Below are 27560 nucleotides of genomic sequence, written 5' to 3'. Positions count from 1 at the left end.
TTATTGGAGAAGTCTTCTACAGAAGTGAGTGGAAGAAATCAAGCAAGACTTTAAGTGATAAGAAATAGCAGCAGGATTGGGTTTACAAAAAGTCAGGGTGGTGGGGAAACCTAAGAACTACACCATCTGACCATTCCACTTGAGAGCTGGAATGGCCCAGAGAGGGAACAGGGTCCCAGTGCTCACCCAGACGGAGAAATAATCTCAGGAGCTCAAGTTGTTGAGTGCAGCCCCATGACGGAGCACCCGCAGGCATGAGGTCGTTTAATCCATACAACAACCCCATGAGGTCGATTCTATGATTATCTCCATCTTGTCAATAAGGAAACACTCAAATAAGCCAAGCAGCATGTTCAGGGTCACACAGTTAATAAACAAGGGTTTTGGCTTACATCTCCCTGGGCCAGGGCAACCAGAAGTCCACAGGTAAAGGTATCTTTGAGGGAAGAATTATGTTACATAGTTTATTTGGGGAAGTGGTGAAGATTTGACTAAAACGGAGATTACCTATGTTGGATGTAGAGCAAGGGAAAACTGTAATGATCTCTCTTACTTGGAAGTGAAAAAATGTGCGAGGACTCTCCCAGGGCTTGGGAGCTGATTAGCCAGGCCCCAGAGAAAGGAATACAGTTAGAGGCGCCATAACGCCCCAGCCCTCCTGCTCCCTCCTGCATTAGCTGACACCGTCAATTCAAGGTTAATGCATGCCAGGACTGGGAGCTAATTATTCCACCATTACAGACATAAATTCCCCCTGGAGAACAGCCAGAGATGGGAGCTGGAGAGAAGAGGAGGAGGCTCAGGAAGGAAAGGGGCCTCCTGGCTCTTACAAATGGGAAACAATATGGCATCAGCTGGAGCGGGTTCCTAACTATGGGAGCACGTTCTCCAGGAAATCTCAGCCTCTTTCCTGGTTGGTCTCCAAGCTGACTGCTCTGCCATGCCCCTGTTTGCCTGGCTGGGGGGGATTTCCAGCAGTCATCAAGCCCCCACCCACATCTGTTGGCATCAATGGTTCTTAAAAGAGCTTGTAGGAAAACTTTCAATTCCACCATTTATTTAGTTCCTAGTCTAAGGGAAGGAGGAGGGGGCTGCCACCACGATTAATGACACACAGTCCTTGACTTCAAAGAGCTTTCAATTCTGGGGAAGATAGACAGGCATCCAATCGACCCAGCACTTCACTATATTATAGGGACGAATCTGTGGCACAGAGAGATTCACTCCAACCAGGAGGTTCCCGAAAAGGAGAGGCATTTGAGGGGTGTCTTTTTTTTCTCAGGGAAGAATTTGACCTGAGCTAACATCTGGTGACAATCTTCCTCTCCGCCACACCCCCCCCTCCAAAGCCCCGGTACATGGTTGTACATCCTGGATGTAAGTCCTTCTAGTTCTACGTGAGCTGCTGCCACATCATGCAACTGACAGATGGGTGGTGTGGTCGAACCCAGGCCACCGCAGCAGTGAGAGCGCTGAACTTTAACCACGAGGCCATCAGGGCTGGCTCTTGAGGTGTGTCTTAAAGGAGGAATAAGCTTTCCGGAGGGTGAAATGGAAAAGGAATGGTATTCCAGGTGAAGGAAGCAGAAAAGCAAAACTGCAGAGTGGAGTGAGGAAAAGGCAGAATGTGTTTGGTGAGGCTGGGACATAGGGTGCAGCCAGTGTGTTGAGATCAAGGTTGTAGTGGGAGCAGAGGCTAGGGAAATCAGTTGGGAGAGACCATGGAGGACCTGAAATGCCATAGTATGGAATCTAGAACTTTCTGCTAGAGGCAATAGGGAGCCATTGACAGCTCTTCAGGAAGGGAGTGACACAATCAGACTGCATTTTAGAAAGAGGGCTGGGGCGTGTGTGGTAGATGGGAGCAAGTGGAGGCAAGAGGATCAACGTGGAAGCTATGGAAAGACTCCACCAGGGAGAAGTAGGGATTTGAATTAGTGAACACGTTGGTGACCTCATAAAAGTGACCTTTGAGGATAAGAGAGGTTTTCATCCATCCATCCAAGTTCATTTAGTGTCCCTTATGCCTTGAGGACAGATTGAGCCAGGATATTTCTGGTAAATTATTTCCCCTGGGCATTTCTGGTTTTTGATTTTTATTTATTTATTTTTTAATTAAATTTAATTTAATTTAACTTCTTTTTGCTGGGAAAGACTCACCCTGAGCGAACATCTGTTGCCGATCTTCCTCTTCTTTTTTTTCTCCCCAGAGCCCCAGTGCATAGCTGTCTGTCCTAGCTGTAAGTCTTTCTAGTTCTCTATGTGAGCCGCTTGCCACAGCACGGCAACTCACAGAAGGGTGGTGTGGTTCCCCACCTGGGAGCTGAACCTGGCCTGCCAAAGGGGAGTGTGCTGAACTTTAACCTCTAGGCCATCAGGGCTGGCTCTGGGCATTTCTGGTTTTGCCTTAAAGTATTTTGTGAAGCAGCCTGCCCACTGGCCAGACAAGGGAGCAGTAGGAGCTGGCTGGGCTCTTGGCCTGGAGGCATCCCAGGGTGAGTGATGGAAGGCTTTGTCTTGTGCAGGTGGAGGGAAGACAGGAGCTAACGGGCAGGCAGGGTGTGCACCAAGGCCCCTGCCGTCCAGCCTCACCCAGGCGCTGAAGGGCTATGGGGAGGGAGGCGGATGTGGCCAGCCTGCCTCCAGCAGCTGACTTCCAACCAGAAGTTCTGCCAACCGAGGGCAAGAAGTGGTGCTCCAGAGCAGGATGATGAGGCAGAGCACGATGGCCAGGACTGGATCGTCCAGTCTCAGCAGACGCCGGCAGTTTTCTGAACGAGAGCTGTGCTCTGAGCAGCCCCAGGCAGGGTCTGGGTCAAGGGGACCCCAGCTGTGGGTTTGTGCCTTCAAGGGAGAGATCAGCTCATTCCAGGGGAGAAGAGGAAAGCTGGGCTGGGCAACTCTCCATCCACCTCCCTTCTGACCTGGGCTGTTTGGCAGGCTGTCTGGGCAGCCCTCACGGGTGTCTGAAACTCCTGACGCAGGCAGGACGGTGTCAATGCCCAGAGATGAGAAGATGGAACGAGAGATGAAAGACAGCAGTTGTTCCATTTGAGCGAATACTTTCAACAGAGAAATGAGATATCTACTAGATCCTGAGTCGAAGAGTCTGGATCTCCTTTCAGAAAGTCTGCTTGGTTACTGTTTTCAATGTATGGAGAAGATAAATCTATAAGTGACTGACTCATGTAGTTAAAATACCTGCATAAAATGACTTAGAGACCAAAAGGCAAGTTTATTATTTTTAAATAAAATATGTGCTATGGACTAAATATTTGTGGGGAAAAAAGTGTCAATGCCTGAGAAGCTCAGGACTGGTAAGCATCCCTATAGCCCCCTCCTGGAGTTCCTTGACATTTCTCTGTCCAAACAGGATGACGGATTCCTCTCAAAGCTAAAGCCGGGCCGAGCAATTCTCGGGGAAGTCGGGGAAGCTTCACTTACTGTTTTGGACTTTCTTATTATTTTTAGATCATGAGCATACTTAAGGACGTGGATTCACACATGTTTAGAGATGAAATGCTGTGCCGCCGAATGCCGTGCCTCCGAATGCCGTGCCCTACCATCTTCTTTCTAAAAATCACACTAGAGGAGAAGCTAGGAAAGAGTACAGGGGCCAGCCCGATGGCCGAGTGGTTAAGTTTGTGCGCTCTGCTTCAGTGGCCCAAGGTGTCACCAGTTCGGATCCTGGGCGTGGACCTAGCACCGCTCATCAAGCCATGCTGAGGCGGCGTGCCACATAGCAGAACCAGAAGGATGTACAACTAGAATATACAAGTATGTACTGGGGGGCCTTGGGGAGAAGAAGAAAAAAAAAGGAAAGTTGGCGACAGATGGTAGCTCAGGGCCAATCTTTCAAAAAACAAAGGAAAGAGTACAGGTGCACACCAGCATGCACACACATACACACGCCCTAGACCTTATATCTAAGGAACGAGCTGATATCTAGAGCTAACACAGCCACCCAAGCAGAGATGTATGCATATTCAAGGTGGGGGCCCGAAGAAGATGATGGGCTCAGAACCCCATCTCATGCCAGAGTTCAAAGAGAGGAAGGCCAGTAAGAGGACAGGGACACTTGTGAAGGCAAGAGATCAGGGAGACACTAGGAGCAAGATCCTGAAAGGTCCTGGCAGAGGAAAAGGTAAAATCGTTTCCTGTGAGTTCAGGAGGCCGGCTTGGGAAGGCCACGTGGCTGGAGAATGGAGGCCATCACTTACCACACACCTGCCCTGTGCCCCGGAATTCTGCTAGGAAAGAGCTTCGTGTACTTCTGATCCTCACAATAACCCTTTGTCACAGGCATAATCATCCCCTTTTATAAATGAGAGAACTGCGCATCAGAAGCAGTGGGCACATGACTTGTCCCCAGTCACGTGGTCGGGAAGTGGCAGAGTTGGGATCCAGACCTCTTTCAAAACCCTATGTTCTTTTCTCTACACCAGCGTTTCTCAAGAGTGGCACTATTGACATTTTAGGCTGGATCATTCTTTGTCGGGAGGGGCTGCCCGTGCATTGTAGGATGTTCAGCAGCATCCCCGGCCTCTACCCAGGAGGTACCAGTAGCACCTCTCCCCCAGTTGTGACAGTGTGTCCAGACATTGATTGCCACACGTCCATGGCAGGGCCACAATCGCCCTTGGTTGAGAAGCACCGCTACACACCAGGCCTTCTCCCCAGACAAAGGTTTGACTGGTTCCCATCCCCACAAATGCACAGTGCTTGCGGAGCAACTGACATGGAGCTGTCATCCCGGGAGCCTGCACACTTTCTCAGCTCCACCGTGTTTGCATATCTCTGTGAAGCTGGCTCAGTCAATACCACGAAGCCGGAGCTCAGGTCCTCACCCTGCTGCCTGACCCGGGGCCATCGCTTCACATTCTCTGAAAATGAGAGTGCTAGTGGTCTTGACCAGATGCTCTTAACCAAGGTGCTCACCGAGGAGTTGTTGTATTGTTTTGTTTCTTTTATGTTTGTTGATTTTTTTTCAAAGTATCTGTTATTTTATTTTTCAAAGTAAAGATGCCCTTGTCCTACCCAGCTTGACTGAAGCCAGGTTGAAGTCTCCTGGTTAAGAACACTTGGCCTGAATCATTTCTAGGGCCCCTGTCTACCTCGCCTTCCTCCAGGAGCTCACTTCGATTCTTTCAGCGCCTCCCCATCAGTCACTGCCAACCCCAGTCCCTGCTGAGTGCCAGACGCCGCCATAGGGACGGGGGCTCCCACAGGGCTCCTCCGTCAAGGAGTGAGGAGTGGGGAATGAACACACCACAGCACAGCGCAAGACCTGCTGAAGCAGAGCCCTGCCCAACGTGCCGCAGAGCATAGAGAAGGGCGTGGCAGGGGCTGTGTGTGTCTGGGGGAGGGGACAGAGGGAACTGGGGCTGTAGGAATGTGTGTGGGAAGGAGGGGAGGGGGCTACGTCTGTGTATGTGTGAGTGGGGACATTTGGAGGGAATATGGGTGTGTGTACACATGGAGGGGAAAGGGATTATGGACATATATGTATCTATTAAGCGTATGTGTGTGTCTATGTGTGAACAGTGTATGTGCATGTGTGTGTGTGTTAAGCATGTTATGCCTTTGTGTGTACCTGTGTGTCTGTGTCTGTGTGTGGAAAGTGTGTACGTATGCACCTGTGTACAGACTGTGTGGGTGCATGTGTGTATATGGAAGGTATGTATATATATATATGTTTGTGTACAGAGTGTGTGTGACCGTGTATTTGTGTAGAGGGTCAGCGAGCAGGAAGACTTCCTGGAGAGGCCAGCCCTGGGTCTGGCTCTTGAAGAATGAGGAGCAGTTCAGTTCAGAGGGTGAGGAGAGCAGGGCAAGGGTTCCAGGAAGAGGGAACAACGGCATGTGCAAAGGCAGAGAGATGTGACTGAGCATGGCGCGTTTAGGGCATGGTGGCAGCAGCGCAGAGAAGGGAGAAGGGGAGAAGATGAGGAGTTGATTGGGGCCACACTAGAAGGGCCTTCCTGGAGGCTCGGCACTCGCAGGATTCCAGGCGGGGGCCCCAGCCTTTGGAGAGATGGCAACAGTAATGGGGTCGCACCTCTGGGAGGGCCCAGGAGGAGGTCTGGCAAGGCCACAGCCAAGGCCACACCTGAACTGGCTGCACGAATGTTCACAAAGCATAATGCATAGTAGAGGGATTAGAAAGCCACGTTCTGAGGCTTCATGTGCAGTGACATGTTGACAATATTCAGGGAAAGAGGTGGGTGGGAGGAAGCCAGAAGCCTGTGGCAAAAATGAGCTGGGTTGGTTTCTCTAATCTCATGGGCCTGGTCTTCAAGGCACCTCCAGAATCAGCTGCTCTGTGCAAACCTCACTTCTCTGCCAAATCACCTCCCTGGCTGCCGCCCACCTCCACTACCCCCACCCGAGGTCAATAGTCTCTAACCTCTATATTCTTGAGCATGAGAAAATTCAGCCAAACCCCACCACCATGGCCAAGTATAGCATCTTCTTGCTCCAGGCTCTAACTAGGGCAGATCTCCTTAGCCAGGGATTCTCCCTCCTTGGTCTGGAGGAGGGGAGGCTGAACAGGACACTGAGAAGGGGAGTTCAGTTGAGGGAAGGGACAGTAGGAGCCGGGAGACCGAGACCATCTCACACGGCTCACTTCAGCTCCGGGCTTAGCTGGACCTGGCGAAGGGGACACAGACTTGGCCGTCAGCCACTCACTGGCTGTGTGTCCACGGGCAGGGCATTCCAGCTCCCCGACTCTCTGTTTCCTAAGACAGGAATCCTAAAATGCCAACAACATTGAGTCGCTGTGGTTCATTCAACAAATTTGCATAATACTATGTGCCAGGCCCTTGCATATATCAGGGAACAAAGTAGATGAAGACCTCTGCCTGCGTGGAGCTTACGTTGTATAGGGAGGAGCCCAATAGATAATAAACAATAAATACAGTAAATGACTGAATTATGGAGGGTGACAGAAGGAGATAAGATATGGAGAAGAGAAAAGAGCAGGGTAGGGGGTGGAAAGCCTGGGGAGGTGAGCACTGTGATATGAAACATGGCTGTCAGGGCAGAAGCAGTCAGCAAGACGTTGACATAAACCAGGCAGGAGACGGTGTGGCTGAGACCGGGAGTGACATCCAGTGATTCCACGGGACGGCTGCACATGGCACTCAGAGGGTTCTGTGTAGTTCCAAACAGTGACCCTCGTTCTAACTGGCTGGTCAAAATCCCAGCCTGGCTCAGTGTCTCAGGGACCCTCTGCCCATGGGGACCTGTTCAGTGTCTCCAGCCACCCTATAACCCTCCTGGAGACTGACTGCTCTCCAGTCATTTCCCAGCATTACCCCCTAGGAATATGGTGCTCCTCTAACCCAGCCCTGACTTCACGTTGTGTCCTCCCGGTATCTTGAGGCCCCTGAGGAAGATGAACCCTCCCCAGGATCCTGGGCAAAGCAAACAAGGCTTAGAGATCATATACTCAACAGCTGAGGGACAGATGGGGAAGTTTCTGGCCCAGGTCAGGCTCACTCGCTCAGCCCCACATCAGTGCTTGCCTGGACCGCTGCCCTGGTTTCCTAGCTGAGCCCGCTGCCATTGGTTTCTCCAACTCCAACCTTTCCACCCAACAGCTGCCAGAGTGATCTTTCTACAGCACAGATTTGATCATGCCGTTTCCCTGTGTTCACTGCCTAGATCCCGTAAAATAAAGTCCAAACTCCTGGGCACAGCATTTAGACGACCCTGAAGCACCCTACCAATTTCTCCAAGCTTGCCCATGCCAGGCTAGACTATAGGGTCAAGCCCCCAGGCCAATAGTCAAACTGCTCCCTCCCCTGGGATTGCCCTTCCTCCCTCAGACACCTACTTACCTTTCGGATTCAGCTCAAGTCTCCTCTTCTATAAACTTCCCTGGACCCCAGCTCCCATCCCACATAGACTCCAGCAGCACTTCCCTACTCATGCCCCCACTGCCTTCGCTCCTACCACTCAAACTTCCAACCTCTGTTTTGGTTGAACTGGGTAACATTTTAGTTTTTATTCATCAAATATACTTTCCTAAGGTGTTGTGTTACTTTGTTTTCAGAAGGAATCATGTACTTAGTTCTCATGTGTCAATGTTTCACAGAATCATAGTTTTTAGACAGCACAAGGATGAAACAGTTGCAAAATGTACAACAGACACAGCTGGCAAACTACAACCTGTGGTATCAAATCCGGCCCACTGTCTGGTTTTGATAAAGTTTTATTGGAACACATCCATGAGCGTTTGTTTATGTAGTGTCTGTGACTTCTTTTGCATTACAGCAGCAGAGTTGAGTAGTTGTAAGAGAGACCATGAGGCCCACAAAGCTGAAAATATTTACTATCCGTCCTTTTGCAGAAAACTTTTGCTGACCTGGATATTCACAAGGGCAAGGACCATGTCTGTTTTGCACGTGGAACATAAGAGTCACCTGATAAATACTCTTGAATAAATTAATGATGAACACCTTCCAAAACAGTGGCGGAAGCAAAGGCAAAGCACAGGATGCGGGTTTCAGGGGGGAGCGGGAGGGTTTGGAGGTGTGTGCTGTGAGAGGGGGGACCATGGATTAGCCCAATGCTATCTTCTGCCTCTCTGATGGGAGAAGAGTGGTTGCTTGGCCTCAAAAAGGCGATGGCATCTACATCCAGGGAAGAGGGGAACAGCCTCCTCCCACCTCAAGCCAGTTCGGGTTTGCCATCCATCTTGGGTGGGCCAACTTTGAGAGCCCAGGGGTGAAGTCCAACTGCCCCGGTTAGGATCGCACAGCTGCAGTAACTCCAGCAGGCAGTTCTGAGGGCCCCAGCAAGGGGTTGTCCACAGAATAGAGAAGTAACAACCCTGAGACCGTATCCTCAGGGAGGCAGGGAGGGGGGTAAAGGAAAGAAATAAGGAAAGTTGATTGGAAGTTCTTGGGGAACAAGTCTAATGGGAATTTATATTTAAGAGAAAGTTAGAAAGAGGAAACAGGTGTTGATTCAGTGGGGGAAGTTACAGAAATGAATTTAGTTTAAAAACACTTATTTTCAAAGGGGCCCAGTCCCCGCAGCGGGCAGTGCTCCGGGTACACACTCGGTTCGTGAGTTACCAACTGTCTAAGGCAGAGGTCAGCGAACTCCAGGCCGTGGGCCAAATCCTGCCCAACGCCAGTTTTTGTAAATCAGGTTTCACTGGAACATCACCTCACCCATTCATTTCAGGTACTATCTACGGCTCCTCTGTGCTGGAGCATCAGGGCGGAGGAATTGCCATGTGGTCACAAAGCCTTAAATATGAACTATCAGCCCCTTACTGAAGACATTTGCTGACTCCTAATCTAGAGCCTAGCAAAGGGCCCAACCCAACGTGTGTGTTGAATGACTGAAAGCATGCGTGAGAATATGGTCTCTCACTGAGAGAATGACAGAGGTCAGACAGTCTGGTCGCCAGGTTCAAGGAAAGTAGTGAATTAAGCAAACATGAGGTCAGAGAGTTTGAGTTCCTAAAGTTCAAGTCCAAAATGGATACCAGCAGAAGGTGGAGCAGGGTCACATATTTAAGGGGATGCCCAGGGAATCCCCGAGGGCTCCTCTAGTCTCCAGTCAGTGTGGTCAATGGAGATGACTCTTTAGGATCTGGGGTCGTGGCCACATGGAAAGCTCCATAGTCTGCTTTTGTCCGTGGGCCTGGGGTGGCCTCCAAGTCGGCTCCACCTGGCCTAGCAAATGCCTCCTAACTTACAATGGCCTCAGTTCTAGCCAACCAGGACCCACAGCCCATCTCAAACCGGGGACCCGAGGGGAACTCTAGGTCATCAGAAAAAAGGTCTGGGTCAGCTGGGAGGACTCTGAGCAGGGCTGTGGGTGTGTGAGCCGAGGCCCAGAGCCGCAACTGGAGGCACAGGCCTACAGAGAAGTCAGAAAAGGAGACAGACAGCACAAGGCAGGAGAACAAGGGGAGAACAGTGGAGAGGATCCCTAAGGAGACAGATGGAAGAAAAAGACACTGCTTGGGAGAAGAAGGACAGATTTGGTTTTCTTACTAAATAAAATAAGCCATGCCGGAAAGGGCTCAACAAGGAGACAGAGAACCAACAGAACAGATTTTTTCCCCTATTCATTAATTCATTCAACACCTGCTAAGTATCCAGCTCTATGCTGGGCATTAAGGATGGATGCAAATAATTTCTCTAGCAGCTCATCTTCTTGGGGGCAGGCAAGAATACAAACTATGTATTCTGTGGTTTATGGTGTGGTAGATGCTATGTGACGGGTCAGCAGAGAAGAGGAGAAAAAGCCTTGTGGGGACAGGAAGGCCTCTGAGGGACCTGTTGCGGTTGGCCTATGGATACTAGGGAGAAGACAAAAGACTTTCCAGCCAGGGGAACAGCATGTGCAAAGACAGGTGGAGTCAGGGGGAGAGAGGGAGGGGGAGATTGGGAACTTGGGGGCGTTTGGAGAACTGTGAACAGTTCAGTGTGGATGGATGATTGCAGAGTGAGGGGTGATGGAAAGTGGGTATGTCTGAGGCCAGATCCGGAAGGCTCTTGAACGCCATGCTGAAAGGGTTTATTTTAAAAAAATCCACTGAAGGATCTTTAAGCAGAGAAGTCATCTGGTTGTATGAGAATTTCAGGAAGAGTATTGACAAGAGGGAATGAAACTGGAGGGGGGCAAGCCAGAATGGGACGGTGAACCCCAAGTACGTGAGGTCTGTACTCCAAGGCTCTGGAGCCATCCCAGCAGCCCAGCCCACGAAGCTGCAGACTCTGAGAATGCGGCCCTGCGCCAATCCATCCACGGACGCCAGCCTTAAAGGTGCAGGCTGGTAGGTTTCTGGCGCCAGATGCCATGCCAGCATCTTACAACACCAAATGCTTCCAGGGAGGGTACAACCAGCCATTCAGGGCCCTGGGTCTGAAATCACAGATAAAAAATATTTATTAAGCACCACCTGTGTGCCAGGCATAGTACAAGGTACTCTATGTATGCTAACGCCACAAAGGAGATACTGTTATCCCCATTTTACAGATGAAAAACTGAAGCTCAAAGTGCTGAGATGATTGCCAAGATCGCAGAGTAGGAATCGTCAGAGCCAAGATACTGGAAGCCAGCTTTGACGCCAGTACCTGTGCTCCATTCTCCTCAGCCTCCAACTGAAACTTCTAATCCAGAACCAGACCCGGGGCCCTGAGCTCTGCTGGCCTCCCCGGAGACGTTTCATCGCCTGGCGACAAGCAGACCTCAGCCCCCTCAGCCAGAGGTGCCTCCTGACTCCTGAGGAAGAGGCCAGGGATCCAGCTGGGCAGGGGCAACTTGGGAAATGAAATGAAGCTGTTGAGGAGAAAAAACTTTTATTCTACCCTCTTATGTAAGAGTTTGAGGGTCTTCGAATTAAACTGGCAAAAGACAGATTAACAAGAGAAAAGACAGATTTTCCTCGAGTAAGTAGAGAGTTCACAACGAAATGGGACATGAAGGGGCAGTGAAAATTGGAGGCTTATATACCGTCTTAATAGGGGGAGGGGACAGGGAGAAAGGCACTTACAAAAACCAGTAACTTCTTAGAAGTGGAGGGGGGGGGCACTTATGGGAAAACAAGTGAGTTTTAGGACAGACAAATGACCCCTAGGAGAACAGATGGGAGAGATGATAGTTTTGGTGACAGTGTCTGTTTAGGTGCGAGGTGGAGACTTCTCATCTCTAGTGATAAGAATCAGTCTTTCCTGATTGTTGTGGCAGCTGGAGGGGTGGGAAGGGCTTTATGACAACTGAGTTTTTTAGTTCTTTTGGGAAGCAATGCTTTTAGGCAGGTAAGCGATTTCAGGAACTCAAATGCCTTCTGTTCAAAATAATTTTTGTGCCACAGCACCGTATTCTGGGTCCCTTCAGAGCAATGAGAGGCCCCACCGGGCTCTGGAACAAAGGCAACGTTGTTAATGCAGAGGAATATCTGGATTCAAGGAGTGCCCGAAACTGACCGGGGAATCATTTGACAAATAAAGGTAATGTGTATAGCCCAACCCTCTGGCAATGACCTTAAGGCTTTGTTTTTTGTTTCTGTTTTGAGTGGAGAGAATATGGTAAGGTTGGGGATGCTGGACATGAGTTCTTTCCAGGAAAGTGAGGGCGGAGGCCTGGTGAGGCGCTTGCCCTCCTCTGGCTCTGAAGCTCCGTTGCTGGTATAGCACACCCTCTGCAACAAATCCGTCACCCAGCCGCCTTCCTGGGAGCAGGTTCCCAGTCCACAGGAAGGGGTGTGGATGCTCTGCCCTCAGGAGGGACTCAGCCTGTTTCCCGGTCAGTCCAGCCCACCTTCCTTCACCTGCCCTGGAACCCACAGTGCCAGTGATTGTGTTTGCGGCTTGGGAGGAATGTCTAACATCTTTAATACTCTCAGCTTTCTGGCACAATCTTCTAAAGGTGCCGGTGACTTAGCAGCTCAGAAGAAAAGGCTGATTGAGAGAACAAGAACAAAGGAGTAAGGGCTGGCGGGTGCGTGCAGACCTCCCCCGGCTTCCAGGATTCTCAGACTGTGGGAGTCTGGCTGAAACCCAGGAGACGTGAAGGGTCCGAGTCTAACCTAGGGTTTATGTTACTGCAGACATTACAGTTTCCAAGAGTTGGTGATGAGAAGCCTCCTGAGGTGAGGAGGCACGAGGCCGGCTCTCAGCTCCTCATGCGGTCAAGACTCACTTCCCCGGACCAGGGGCTCCCACAGCATTCCCAAGCCCCCGAGCATTCTTCCCCGACCCCCACCCTGCCTCCCCAGCCCTCCTGACACAGGGCCAACTCCTTCCCATCCTCCAGGGATCACCTCTCAAAGGGACATTCCAGGGTCACTCTATCTAAGATGGCCAGCCCTCCTTCTTAATCTCTGTTTTTACAGCCTGTTTATTTCCTTCAGAGCTCTCATCACAAGTTTTAGTTGAATAAGTTTATTTATTGTCTGTCTCCACCTCTAAACTGTGAGCTTTAAAAGAGGAAGGACCAGTGAGTGAGTCAGCAATATCCCACCAGCACGTAGCACGGAGCACGTGCCTGGCGCAGGATGGGTAGATATTCAGTAATATTGATTCACTGAATCAATGAATGAATGAAATGGGAGCTCTACCTTACAGCAAGAGTCCTCAAATGTTAGAATGAATAAGAACTACCTGGGGGAGCTTATCAAAATTCAGATTCCTAGGCCTCACTTCTTGAGACTGATTCAGTCGGTCCGGAGAGAGGCCCGGGAATGTGCATTTTTAACAAGCACCTCTGGTGGTCCTGACGCAGGCACGCTGTGGAAGCCCCTGCCTTAGCCACATGCTGTCTCTGCTGCAGAGACATGGCCAGGAAAGGAACTTTCACCACTTGCCATTTCTTTTCCTTCCAGTCCTTTAAGCATAAAAGTCTGAAAGTTTATGCCTTGAAGCTGAGGGGGTTGCAGAGAGGGCAAAGGAGTGAAAGGAGAAGGTCTGTCTATATTATTATTAGAAATTAGAAGCAAATACTAAAGCTAATAATACCCCACTGTTACCAGTGTGCAGGTGCCACTGTTTGCATTCATTCATCGCTTCAGCAGACTTTCTGAGAACCCACTTGGTGACCAAGGCACTGACCTTGGTGTTGGGGAAGCGCCAATTAATAAGACAAAGGATCTGACCTCCGGGAACACTCAGCTTAGTGGTGGAGACAGGCAGGTCAGTGACGTGTTGAGAACATTAAAACCCAATGAGAGCAACGTGTCAGGGCAGCTCCGGGAAGGGAGAGTCGAGGAGCTCCACAGAGGAGCTGGCATCAGGATCGGGCTTGTTTAAATCAGGTTTCCTTGGCCAGGAAGAGAGAATAGCAGAGGGCAAAGCTCAGCGCAAATTAGCCATGACCACAATGTAGGCAGCGTTGGGGAGGAAGCAGCAAGAGACATCTCTGGAGAGGTAGATGGTGTTTCCCAAGGTCAGCCTTGACCTGTTCAGGGGTTACAAGTGCCAGCTGAAGGGGAGGAAGACATTTCCTTTACCCGCTCTGGGTCCTTCTGCTGGACAACGAATTAAATTCACATGAGACAGAATAACAGGAGAAAATTAAACAAAGCTTTATAGCATGTATACATGGGAGAGGCTCAGGCAAACTGAGCAACTCAGCCAACTGGCCGAGGCTGCCTCGTTAAGCATCTCCAGCTACAGACAAGGAGGACGTTTAGGGTCATGGTTTGGGTCTTCAAAGGGGAGGAAGGCAACTCACATGGAAATGGAAAAGCAAATGTTTGGTAAATAGAACTTTGATAAGAGTGGGCTTAGCAAGGATCCTCCCAGTCTACCGGAACCCAAAGTTATCTATGGTGATGACCCGTCTGGGGACAGGCCTTTATTTCAAATTTCTTTTAGGCAGTTGGGGGGAAAGGTCAAATTTCTTGCTGAGTCTGAGCCTTTATTGTCTGCAGCTCGAAATAGTCCACATGCCAGAGTGGTGCATCTTGGGGCGGCCTGCCCTGAACCCCATCACAGCCCACAAGTGGGATCCAGGCCACAGCATTCTTTTGCCTGTCTAGGGTTTAAAATTTTTAAATTGTTATGTTTTTAGGCAAAGAACTCTCTTGTTTGCCATGGTTCCACTGTGCCTTACACTCAGCCCTCTTCTTACGTCGTTACCTACTCACCTACCTTAACAGCAAGGTAAATGCCCCTGAAGGCATTTAGGGCTGACAGTCTTTGTAGGAGTTGGGGGCTCAACAGAGAGCAGAAATCAGAGTTGTCATTTGTTCCCCTCTGGGTCTTTACAAAGATCAGTCTGGTAACGTGTGGTAGACAAAATACAACTGGAAGCTGAAAGGACAGCCAGGAACTTCCTCAGTAGCCTGTCCCACCGTCTCCACACTTTTTTGATCCCATAGCCTAATATACATACATTTATTTGCTTAGAAACTTATACATGTCTTATATCCTAATATAGTATGTGTGTAAGTAACAATTCTGCACCCAATTCCGATGTGTGGGTTTTTTCCCCACACCAACAAGCAACTCTGATGCCAGCTGGATGTCCTACAATTCAACTCAGTTCTGACACTATCTACCTGGACACAGCACCAGATCCCACGGTTACAGCTACGGCTCAGTCCTACAAGACTGCCCCCCAACACACACACTTCAGATGCCAATCACAAAGATCATAGGTTCCAACAACCACCTCTTTGGGTTCAATTAATTTGCTAGAGCCACTCACAGGCCTCAGAGGAACATTTTCCTTACTAGATTACCAGTTTATTAGAAAGGGATATAAGTCAGGAACAGCCAGATTTGGAAGAGACGCAGAGGGCAAGGTGTGGGGAAAGGGCGCGGAGCTTCATGCACTCTCCGTGTGTGCACCACCCCAGAAGCTCTCTGAACCCCGTCCTTTTGGGTTTTATGGAGGCTTTATTACTTAAGCATGATTGATTAAAGCGTTAGCCGTTGATGACTGATTCAACCTCCAGCCCCTCTGCCCTCCCTGGGGCTTTCCAAAGTTACCTCATTAACATAACAAAAAACACCTTGATCGCTCTTGTCACTTAGGAAATTCCAAGGGTTTTAGGAACCTTGTACCAGGAACAAGCATGAAGATCAAATATGTATTTCTTATTATAAATCACAATATCATGGGAAGACACAGAGCAAAAGAGGCATTTAAATGGATGAGATAAAGATGAAATAACACTACTTTTTAAGCTTTTGTTTTTCTTAACCATACAAAAAAAAACTTTCGCTGAAAGGAATTATTATGAATACTGATATTTGTTGTGATTCCAATGTGGTTGATACGTTTGATTATGTTTGTGTTATCTTCATACTAAGATTTTGCAGTTCAATATTTAGAAGGTCTGGGTTTAAGTTCACATTATTTTGATACTTGGTTCTAATAGCTTTCAGAATTGGAAAAAAAAGACCTCACTAGGTGCACAGATCCAAACGGAAAAAGAGCTACATTGGCTGTGCTTACTAAAATATTAATTTTTCAGTCTTACCAATTGTACAAAGGCTTTTGTTTAAATGCAGCTGGTAACTTTCCATCTTCTCTGATGTCAGTCAATTATTCTTACAAGCTCGTCAATTACATTTTTTATGGTTTTAACTAAAAGCTTTGAAAACCACTAAAACTCTTCATTTGAAAGATGTTTATATAGGTTAGGCTTGAGATAGGTGAAGGGTCAACACTACCATTTTCTTGTTTGTTTCTGTTCCCGTTATTAGTGCTATCTTTTCCCAGTGCTTTCTTTTTGCAGGGCTCATTTTTAAGCCATGTGTCCATTTCTTTATGGTTAACGTAGTGAAAACAAATCATAAATCCATTTAACCTGGCTCACATGCACTGCAGAAGGTCAAGTTACACTGAAAGCAAAGGAGTGGGGGGAAGCCCTCTCTGTTTAAAGCCCCTGCTCCATCCTCAGGCTAATGTGGCCCGGCCTGTCCGTACGTGACCTCCATATGTGACCTTGGACAGTCTCACCAACAGAGCAGTGAGCGGCCAGTATCCATCCACGTAGTAAATACTAGGAAAGTGCAACATCTTTCCTATTGTTCGAAGCCATAGAAGTTCTCATATTTTCTTCCCACACCCCAGATCCTCACCTTGCACAGGGCCTGGCACATCTCCTCTTTTTGGAGGCCCAGGTCTCCAAGATGAGGAGATGCTGAGTCAGGCACTGGCAGATGAAATGAATGAGAAGGTGTCTGGGGTGGCGGTGCATCAGATATTGATTGGAGGGAGGGAGAATTAGGGGGTCAAGGTTACCTAGAGTTTCCAGCTGGGATTGCAGGTCCCCGGGGTATCCAGTCTGACAGAAAGCATTTTCTGGGAAGCTCAGGTGCTGGGTGGCTGTGTCCCACCATGGCCTCCCAGGCTAGGGAAGCTCCAAAGGCTGTCTCTGTCCCCTGTGTCACTTGACCTCTGTTCCTCTGTACTCCTCACCAGTAGTAAATGAACATGTGAGGTAAGCAGCTGACTTGGAATCCTAAGACCTGGGTTCCAGTCCACACTCGCTCTACTTCCAAGCAGCTGTATGACTGTGGGCACAGCTTCCTCATCTGCAAAATGAGAACAAAGGAACAAATCCTGCCTGCTTCACAGGATCATTATGTGGCTCAAATAAGACAAGGCACAGGCACGTGAAAAGGCTCTGAAAACTTCAAATCACTGTATAAATGCACAGTATCATTATGACTTCTTAGTGTCCTGTATGCACGGTGATCGAGGCACCGGGCAGAGCTTACTCACTCACTCTGGCTTGTGTTTTTCTGGGACACATTCTAGGAGGGTGTGTAGCCGTGTGGTGTAGGAGGTGGACTCCAAGATGAGTAACGCGTGGGCAGTGTGTCCGCATAGCTGAGCATCCTGAAATACCACTGACCTCAGGCATCCTGAGACTAGAGGTCACGCGTGGAAATTAGGTGGTCGGGATGGTGCAGAAGCCCTGGGGGTTCTGGAGCCAAGGAGCAAGGCTGTCCAGGACCACTGGAGAAGAGCCCGCCTTCCCTGAAACTCCTCACTGTGGGCATTTCTTTAATTGATCTGAAAGAAATCAAAGAAAAAGTTGGCACTAGATTGAAGCACTGTTTGAAGGTTGTAGATAAGACGCCTTATCCTACCTACTTTATTAACTTGAGTTCGGGCTTGCCCTGACCCACAGTAAAATCAGTCTATTAACATATCTACTGAATGCTTACACAGAATACAATATAAACACATGCAGTGAAAGCACTAACCATCTGACTGGGAAGATTAAATACAGGATAGATGGGTAGGTAGGTAGATAGATGATAGATAATAGACGATGGATTAATGATAGAGATAGAGATGATAGATTAATGACAAATACAGATGATAGATAGATAGATAGGTACTTTAGATGGATGGAGGATTGGACAGATAAGTACAAACAGGAGAAAATAGTAACAACATCAGGATAAAAAGAACATTTTATTGAGCACCTACAATGTGCCAGGAGCAATATGCCAGATGGTTTCAGATATGCCATCGCACCTGTCATTGCTGAATTCTTGCAGCAATGCTGTGAGGAATGATCATCCCCATTTGTCAGATAAAGAAACCTGAGATCCAGAGAGGCTGAGTAACTTGCCCAAAGTCACCCAGATAGCCGGCCTGTGTTCTTTGTCTCACTGTACCTGAGTCAGAGGACACGGCCCTCTCCCACCCCCACTCCCCAGCTCTGAATTGTCTTTGTTACTTTGGAGCCTTTGTTTTATGTGAGAACATCTTGGAAATTCTGAGAAAAGCCCCAAACCACTTTCCATTCGTTGAGAACCTGAAACCGGCTCCTCAACCATTCCTGTTCCAGCCGCCCTCAAGGTTCCCAGGTGAAAGTGAGGCCTCTCAGGAGAAATCATAGAGCTTTCTCTTCAGGCGCCTACTCCCTACCAACCAGCACAGAAATGTTTCCAAGGCTGGCCAGGCTCCAGGGGCACACTAAGGAAACCAGTTGGGAGACAAAGGCATCTGTGGGGCATTGTACACTGAGGCCCACACCTCCTTCCTACCCCCTTTTACTTTCTGCAGCTCCATTCACTCCCTCTCCTACTTCTCCCCCTGTCTCCCCCGTCCCCACCTCCAAGACTGGTGGGAGGCTGGGTGGGAGCTTGGCCATGATGTCAGGAGGGTAGAAGGTGCCTTGGAGCGTATTGTCACAGACACAGCTCTCTCCTGGGCACCTCCATCGGACTCCCTCCCTGGCTCCCAGCTCTCCCAGGGTGCAAAGACAAGCCTCCAGGGAATTCCTCGTGCCCTCCCATGGAGTGGGAGCCAGGAGTGAGTTTCGGGCCCCTGGCTTTGGTGACAGGGAGGACTCAGGGCTCAGCAAACACTGTTGAAGCACTTCTGTTAGGAGGTTGGACTGGCCATGCTGGAAGGATGCTCCTAAAGGGCCTTTGCAGGGAGTTAAAGAACGCTGCATGTGAGAGAGGGGATTAGGGATGGGGAAGGAGGTGAATCTAGAAATCTAGCCAAATTTCTCCCAGAGTCTCTCCCACCTCTTCCTAGGTTGGCCTGCTCAGCCTCTATCCTCCATTCTCCTGGCTCCTAGGTCTCTTTTTGAAACTTCCCAGCCCAGAAGGAAGCACGATATCCCGGGATCTGCAAGTCTCCTTTTACATAGTTTGGCTTTCTGTTGATCCCAAAGATGCTGTTAAAATGCACAACCAGGAATCAGGATTTTAGAAATGGTCAAGTTCTATCTTATGGATGGGAAGCTGAGGACTAGGGAGGTAAATGAAGTGGCTTGCCCAAGGTCATACATACTGCTAACTCCCCTTCCATTATACCAGGATAGAGGGGTGTCCTCCAAATTCAGAACCTGAGAGTCATCTTCCAGGTGTGATGGGTGGGTCACCAGCTTTGTTTGACTTTAATAGGTCTTTGATCTCAAGAGTGTTTTCTGGCTGGGCTCAGGAGCACGACTGAGACTGCAACTCAGACTCAAACCCCTGGCAGCCGAGAGCCATGGTAGGAGCCGGGCGATTCCCACAGACACACCGGACCAGGCCGGAGCTCCACCCAGAGGAGGAGCTGCGAGAGGCTCCGCCCACCAGTCTGCTTAGCCGGTCCTGCAGCTCCGTCTTCCCCACAGAGAGAGCCGCTCCATGAGAGAGTGGCTGTGCTGGCATCCGAGGGCTCAGGGCTGAGGATGGGGAGAATCTCCAGGACCCAGAAGCCCATGCCCAGCGTGAAAGCCCGGCCTGAAGGCCCGAAGAACCTGCTGTAACAGAGCCTCGGCAGCCGTCTGGTAAGGGAATTGCTGGTGCCTCCTAGCGCTTGGAGGGAGGAGAGGGAAGCAGAGTGGCAAGTACAAGCCCTGCTGGGACTGCGAGAAGGGCACGGGGCCTGAATTGCTGAGCACCTTCTTTGTATCAGGTCTCACCCTTGTCTGAAGAGCTGTGGATTACTGTCCCATTTTACAGTGGAGAAAACTAAACCTCAGGGAGAAGTAACCCTGTCTCAGAGCAAGTGCAGAGCCAAGATTAGAGCTCCCGTCTGACACTAGAGCCACAGGTATTCCTCTCTGTGCTGCCAAGCAGGGCTCACACCGCACAACTTCGTTTTCTGTGATTTTTTTAAGGAGGACCCATGGCGATCATGCCTCCCCCACCTCAGCGTAATTCTGGCTCCTCTCCTGCTTCCCAGCAAATGATGCAGAAGTGACTGGTGAGGGGGAAACAGTGCCTGAGGAGGAAGGAGTAGAGTGGGACAAGTTTGGGGGTCACAGTATTTATGTGATGGAGATTCTGGCAACAGGAGTGGAAACCCACATGTATTGGAATTACCTCTGCTTCTCAGAGCGAGTCCAGAAAAAGATGATCCTGTGTCTGACCCTGTCCTTCCTGAGGTGGTGCCAAACTGATGCCCTCAAAATGACACCGTGGTCCGTGCACACCCTGGGTGGCAGCATGGGGTGTACTAGAAAGAGCTTGAGCTTTGGGTTCTCATAGTCATAGTGGGATCACTGAAGTCCCCATGGAAGACGCAGAAGGGACAGGTCAGTGAAAACTGTTTACGGAGTGCTTTCTACTCCCATTTGTCAGATGGAAAACTGAGGCTCTGAGAGCATAAATGACCCAAGTGTGTCTGAATCTAAATTTCAAGCTCTCTTCCACCGGTAAAGGGGGGGGATCATGGCAGAGGTCCCTTCAGAGTAGGGTAAGATTCCATAGGCTGCCCTGCTCAGGAGGCTCCAGGGACCTCCTGAGAACCATGTTCCTGCAGGTGCAAAAGGCTGGATGGTTCCAGCCAGAATCTGAGTTGTGGCTGCAGGGACAACCGTCAGGGCACTGCCCTCTGGTGGCTCAGTGCACAGCTCTGCCTAATGCGATTCCCAGTGTTTGCATCAGTGTTTATATTCATGTGGCCAGAGCCGCTATTCAGGCAGGTGGATACACAAGTCATCACTTAATGGTTGGCTCCTCTGCCGCATGGGGAGAAGGCACCAGCTGCACTTGCTGCTTGGTACACGGATGCAGCACTGCATCCCAGGGATGGCTTTGGTGTAAGAAGGACCAGAGCCCAGTGGAGTCCAGTTCAGCTTGTGGAGCTGGAGGCCCTCTTCCCAGACGCAGTGCAAAGAACAGGGGCTTGGAAGACCTAGTTTCAGATCACGAGCACTGAATCGCTATGTGGCCTCAGCCAAATCTCTCCGCCAATCTGAGAGTCAGCCCTAGATATTAACACCTACCGGGCCAGCTGGTCATGAGAATTAAATGAGATGAAGCACTTAGCATGGCACCTAGCACCCAGGAGGCATTCAGAGGGATTTCTCCACTTCTCTTTTCTTTCATTATAAGATGAGATGTCTCAGCAACCTAAGCAGAGCAAGCAGCCTGGGATGGGATCGCATTTCCAGGTCTAGCCCGGGCAAAGCTTCTTCCTTGGAGAAGATTCAGAGTTCCAGAGCCCAGATGTGCCCACTTTTTAACATGGGGTTGGCCACAGGGAAAACACAATTCAGTAGGAGTCTCAGAACTGAAGACTAGATTGTTCCCCAGCTTGCTTCATCAAGGGCAGTTTCCTATAGGAGGGGGAAGAATTGAGGAATATCCCAAAATGAGAATGGAGCTGATTCAGGCCAAACTAGGAAGAAGTCACAGATGGCCATGGGCTGGGGGAGAGACTAAGCAGAGTGGGTGGCAGAGCGTCCATAGGCAAGCCTCCACATCTTTGTGCAACATCCAGAAGGTCCTGCCCTCCTTTGTTCACTTGGCAAATGCAAAAACACTCTTCAAGAATCCAAAGACCTTCTCAATGCTGTTCCTCTTGGCCGTGTCCCACCCTTCCGCAATGGAGCTGACCACTCACTGCCTTTGCACACCGTGTGCCCTTTACCTTGGCCCCTGCCGTAGAATAGTCACAGGGAACATTGTGTTCTTTCACTGCTTACACTCCTCTCTCCCCTACTAGATCGGTGCTCTGGGGATGCCTCACACATGTCTGACTCATAGCGGGAGCTCGTGAAGCCTTGGGGAAATTGAATGAAGGGATGGAGTGCATGGGAGTCACTCCAGGGACCCTCTTCAACTTGATGCTGGGGACAGGGGGAAGGACAGAGACTGGGGAGGTGGACTAAAGGGAGAAAGTTTGTGTGTGATCGTTAGTGAATTGATAATGCTGATTTCATAGCTGGTATTTTTGATGAGTGAGAAGGAAGGGCTGAAGTAGAGACAAATGGCAGAGTGCAGAATTACAGGAGCTTATATGTGTGCAAAGCTGCTCATTGCTGATTTTGTAACAGTAAAAATTTGGAGGGGCCAGCCCAGTGGCGTAGTGGTTAAAGTTCACGTGCTCTGCTTTGATGGCCCAGGGTTCACAGGTTCAGATCCCAGGCACAGACCTACACATCACTCATCAAGCCATGCTGTGGTGGCGTCCCACATACAAAATAGAGTAAGATTGAAGGGGCCGGCCCAATGGTGCAACCGTTAAGTTCACACATTCTGCTTCGGTGGCCCGGGGGTCACCAGTTCAGATCCCAGGTGCAGACCTATGCACCACTTGCCAAGCCATGCTGTGGCAGGCATCCCACATATAAACTAGAGGAAGATGGGCACAGATGTTAGCTCAGGGCTAATCTTCCTCAAAAAAAAAAATAAATGAATAGAGGAAGATTGCCACAGATGTTAGCTCAGGGACAATCTTCCTGAAGCAAAAAGAGGAAGATTGGCAACAGATGTTAGCTCAGGACCAGTCTTCCTCACCAAAAAAAAAAAAAGTTTTAGGAATAACTTAGTGTCCATAAATTGGACACATATTACATAAATGTTGGTACATTGATCTTATGAAATATCTTGCAGCCATTAGAAAGAATGAGGCACATCTATAGGAAGTGACATGGAAAGGTGTCACTGACATTGGGAGAGCATGTGTCATGGTGCAGTGATTAAAAGTGCTTGGGTCAGCTTGTCTGGATTCGATTCTGCCGCTCACTCCCTATGTAACCTTGGGACTGTTTCTTATCCTCTCTAAGCCTCAGAATTTTTCATTTGTAAAATGAGGAGAATGGTAGTAACTACTTCGAAAAGTTGTGAGGATTCCAGAGGTTCTTAGCACAGTGCAAGCATGCATTAAGTATTCAATAAATATTTGCTATTATTATTGTTAAGTGAAAAAATGTAAATAGCAAAAAGATATGCATGCTATCACCCCAATTTTGCTTTTAAACCTTTTTCTTCATTCAAAGATGTATGTGTATATAATTATATGTGTGCATGTGTGGAAACAACTGTTAACCATTGTTCTCTCAGAGGCAGGAGGCTGGAGAGAAGTGAGGGAAGACTTTAGACTTTTTTTTAAAGATTGGCACCTGAGCTAACATCTGTTGCCAATCGTCTTCTTTTTTTTTCTCCTTCTCCTCAAAGCCCCCTGGTACATAGTTGTGTATTCTAGTTGTAGGTCCTTCTGGTTATGCCACATGGGATGCCACCTCAGCATGGCTTGATGAGTGGTGCCGTGTCTGCGCCCAGGATCCAAACCAGTGAAACCCTGGGCCACTGAAGTGGATCATGCAAACTTACCCACTCAGCCACAGGGCCGGCCCCTGCACTTTTTTTTAATAGACTTTGTTTTTTAGAAAAGTTTTAAGTTCACAGCAAAATTGATCCCCCCACGCATAGGGTACAGCCCCCACCAGAGTGGAACATTTGTTAAATCGATGAACCTACACTGATACCTCGCTGGGACTTACACTTTTAACTTTATACATTTCTATCTTGTTTTCATTTCTACAACGAGCATTTGTTGTTTTGTAAGTAAAGTAATATTAGCTAATTAATGGCTGAATCGCACCCTAAGCCCCAGAATGTTTACACTGTAGAAAGTGGCCTGGTTCACAGAGGCGGGTGGGTATAGTGTGTCCTGGGCCTACCTGGGTAGGGTTGGGGCCCTGATGAGGCCCGCCCAAGAAATCCTACTCTGCTGTCAGTGTGACCTACTCTGCAGTCACAGGCTCGCCAGCCTGCCTGCCTGCTGTTCTCTCAAAGGGCAGGCCAACAACAGCTCCCAAACCTGAGGAGGGCCCCAGGGCTGTGCCTATCCTGACAGTCCTCATGCATACACGATGCTCACTCACACCAGCTGAATGTCTGGGAGCCCCAGGGAGCAGGTCTGGGAGGTTGGGAGAGCAGCCAGTGTCACTGGGTGGCGAGGCTGCCAGCCCTGCATTCAACGTCTCCTCTGACATTCACTAGCACGATGACCTTCCCAGGAGCCTCTACTTCCTCATCGCAGTACAGGGATTAACCCGCCCACCTCAAGGGCATCGTGCGGCTCGAATGAGAAGATCTGTGGGAAAGTACCTAACACATTCCCTGATACATGGAAGGTTCTCAGGAAGTTTTCATTTCTTGTCTAGAAGACCTGCTTAGTGGGCTAGACCCTCTGATAAATGGCACGGTCGGGTGAGTATATAGTTGGGGGTGTCCTTCCTGGCAAAGTCAGGTCAAGGACAGGGTGAGAATAGTCTTGGGGTTCTCCAAATACGCAGCCCAGGATGGACCAGCTGCATTTCTGGTGCTGGTGAGCCACTCTCTAAACAAAGTCTCGGCCTTTATTTGGGTTGGATTTAAAATGTGATCTCCCAAAATGAAGTCCTTCTGGATGGCATGCAGGGAGCAGGAGCAGTAACCGGAAGGTGTGGAGAGAGGCTGCTCCTCATGCCTTTTGAGAACATGCTGCGACTGATGACCCCCAGGACAGAGAACCTGGGCTGGGAGGAGGGGAGCCTTCTGGGTTGTCTGCCTCCCACCTGCCCCATCTGTTTCCCCAGGTGACTGATTCCTACATCGGCCCCTCTCTGCGCAAGCAGCTCCTCAACATGAGATACAGTCTCCACTTGACCTTCATGTGTCTGGGTCTCTTCACTGGAAGGTGAGCTCTGCTACCTGACAAGGGCCCTGGTCTGAACTGCTTTGTGCATGCGCATGCGGTGGGAGGCAGGCAGCTCTTTCTGCTCACAGTGGGGAGGCAAAACCTAGTCCATTCACCTCCCTGGCACCCCCGGACAATGCAACTTCCTGCCATTTATTCTATCTGGACATCTCAAGCTTCCAAAATGGTCATAGGTGGATGAACCCCATGTGTTTTTTGGGAAGACACTTGGAGAGTCCAAATTACCACATTCTGATGTATGGCGAATGAGTAATACAATGGAGTGGGATAGGGACATACTAATTCAGCAGCTGAAAATTAGAGGTTTGTTCTTGGGAAAGTCATCACTGGTACGTGGGCACATACACGCATGCATGCAAACACAAGCTCAAGTTTATGCGCACACATTTATTCACACGTAAACAAGCATGGGCACCAAAATCCATTTTCTTTTCCAGGATGTGCGTCCAGGGGAATCGGTTCAACATCGAGGTCGGCAGAAGCGACAAGCTCTCCCTGCCTGGCTTTGAGAATCTCACAGCAGGATATAACAAATTTCTCCGGCCCAATTTTGGCGGTAGGTCATCCTTTTCGTCCAGGACATCAGTTCAAAAGGACAGGAACAGAGGCAACGTGCAGAGGAGGGTTTCAGGAGGTTTGAGTGGACCCCATTTTCTGATCTACAGCCTGTTATGGATTGGCGATGATGGATGAGGACTGCTGGCAATGATTTTTCATGCTGCCTTGGAGAAAGCCCTTTCCTTCTCCACCTTTCTCTGTAAATAAAGAAACACTCTTCCCCATTGAAATGGTTACCAGGGCCCCCAGACAACCTCTCACACGCTGTCTTCCATCCGCCTCCGCTGCCAGTGTCATAGTTCAAGGAACTCACCATGTCTCACCAGCTCTAGTCCATCTGGTCTTCCCGCCTCCAGCCTGTGCCCTGAAAGCTAAGCCCCACTCCCCCACCTGGGTGACCCGTCTGGGTCCTTTGCCTGCTCAAAATACCTGCCTGCATCCCAGCATCCTCAGCATAGAGTCCAAAGCCCCTTGCACGGCATGCCAGGCCCTGCCCAGCCCAGCCTCTATCTGTCTGCCCATCTCACCTGCCCCAGCTCTCCCCCGTGCCTTCCAGCAGGTGTGCCCCGAATGCTCCCTGACCACCTTGGCTTCTCTGGCCTCCAGGCCTGTGCTGAGACTGTTTACCTGCAAAGAGTGGCTTCCTCCAACTTGATTCCTGACAAAATGCCAGTTTCCCTTCATGTTTCAGGTCAAAGGCTTCTTTCTCTGAGCAGCCTTCCCTGATTCCTCCAGGCCCCATCCCCTTCTTCACACTTTATTTTAAGCACACCTCCAAAACACAGCCATCACCTGGTGATCCCGTCATTGTCACTGATTTTCTGTCTGTCTCAGCTCTCGGCTGCAGCCTCTTGGGGCAGTCTTGCCTTATTTGCCTCACTAACCCCAGCAGCAGCTCAGTGCTTGACATCTAGCAAGTTGTCAATTAATATTTGTTGAAAGAACAAGGCAAGAAGGGAAGGAATGAGACCACTGTGTACTTCTTCACAGAGTCTCAGTCTCTCTCTTTGTAAAATGCAAGATTGAACCCAGGTGGTCTCTGACATCCCCTTACACAGAGCAGAAAGTAGTAGAAGGAGCCTTGGAGTTAAGCAAACCTGAGTTTGGCTCCTGACTCTACTGCCTGACAGGCATGCTGGCTTCTGAGCCTCATTTCCCCTTTCTGTAAAATGGGGACATGTTGTCTAACTCACAGGGAAGACCGAATGAGGTGAAGTATGTAGACGTGAAGCGTGGTGCCTGCCACATCCTCAGGGTTCAGTCCATTTTAATCCTTCTTCCTTCCAGCTCCTCCCTTCAGATGGTAAAAGTCTCTGGTCAGATCGAGGCTCAGTGGGTTAGTCCAGGTCCTCTGAGGAGCAGACACCGGGAGGGGATTGTCAGCGCAATATCTTTACTGGGGCTGTAAATGTGAGGGATATGCGGCAGGAAAGAGGGAAGCTGGAGAGCTGTCTGACTGCGATGCAGATCTGGCCCCGGATAGGAGAGAGAAGGAGAGAGGGAGGGAAGCAGGCTGGGTGGAGGGCTTGGTGGGCAGCGCAGTTCTAAGTGTGTTTGGAAAGGCCACCAGCAGTCCTTGAGCCAAAGTTGCCATCAGAGGAGTGTCTCATCTCTGTGCCTCCAAAGAGCAGGCCTGCCTTAGTGTCCCTGCTGTGTTCAGTCACTGGTAGGGCGCAGGCCATGGGAAGTGTGGCCCCAGAGCAGGTGTGATGACAGAGTTCAGAGCATAGCAGCTGGGGCCCTCGGCCAACCACACCCGCTCAGTTGGAGATCTGAGAGATGCATTTTTGTGGCCAAACAATTCGGATTTGAGGTCCTCATGTTAAGGGACTGAGGGAGCTTCAACCTCCCCTGGTTTCCCCAGGCCTCGTTGAACACTAACAACCGGCATGTGAGTCTGCACCCCCTGGTTAGGTCCATCCAGCAATTCCTCTGCCTCTGAAATCCCAAACAGTTAAGCCAGGACACTGCCCTTCTTGTTGCCTGCTCACTGGCCAACGAGATGCAGGGTCCTCAGGCAAGATGCTCATTCTGAACCTGGGTGGACCCAAGGGGACGTGAGGCCCAGAACCACCTGGAGTGAAAATAGGGCAAGGGGTCTTCAGTCAAAAAGAGGGGAAGGCACA

At 49.7% G+C, this 27560-nt stretch overlaps 1 protein-coding gene across 4 annotated transcripts in view; it reads left to right on the top strand.

Moving 5' to 3' along the window:
• Positions 1-19564: 19564 nt before the first annotated feature.
• The window catches only part of GABRP (gamma-aminobutyric acid type A receptor subunit pi), a 28790-nt gene continuing 20794 nt past the window's right edge, over positions 19565-27560 (top strand). Inside the window, exons 1-4 of one of the 4 annotated variants that reach the window (XM_046667525.1) lie at positions 19566-19729; positions 20063-20148; positions 24755-24855; positions 25314-25432. In XM_046667525.1, coding sequence (XP_046523481.1) covers positions 24803-24855; positions 25314-25432 — 172 coding nt within the window. In that variant the 5' untranslated portion in view covers positions 19566-19729; positions 20063-20148; positions 24755-24802. Of the gene's footprint in view, positions 19730-20062; positions 20149-24187; positions 24387-24754; positions 24856-25313; positions 25433-27560 lie in introns of those variants that run through there. The other 3 variants (XM_046667527.1, XM_046667524.1, XM_046667526.1) reach the window with 3 other exon arrangements.

This window comes from Equus quagga, chromosome 7, assembly GCF_021613505.1.
Source record: "Equus quagga isolate Etosha38 chromosome 7, UCLA_HA_Equagga_1.0, whole genome shotgun sequence".
NCBI lineage: Eukaryota > Metazoa > Chordata > Mammalia > Perissodactyla > Equidae > Equus > Equus quagga.
Note: the sequence above shows the minus strand (reverse complement) of the source record. Positions and strands in the feature narration are given on the sequence as shown.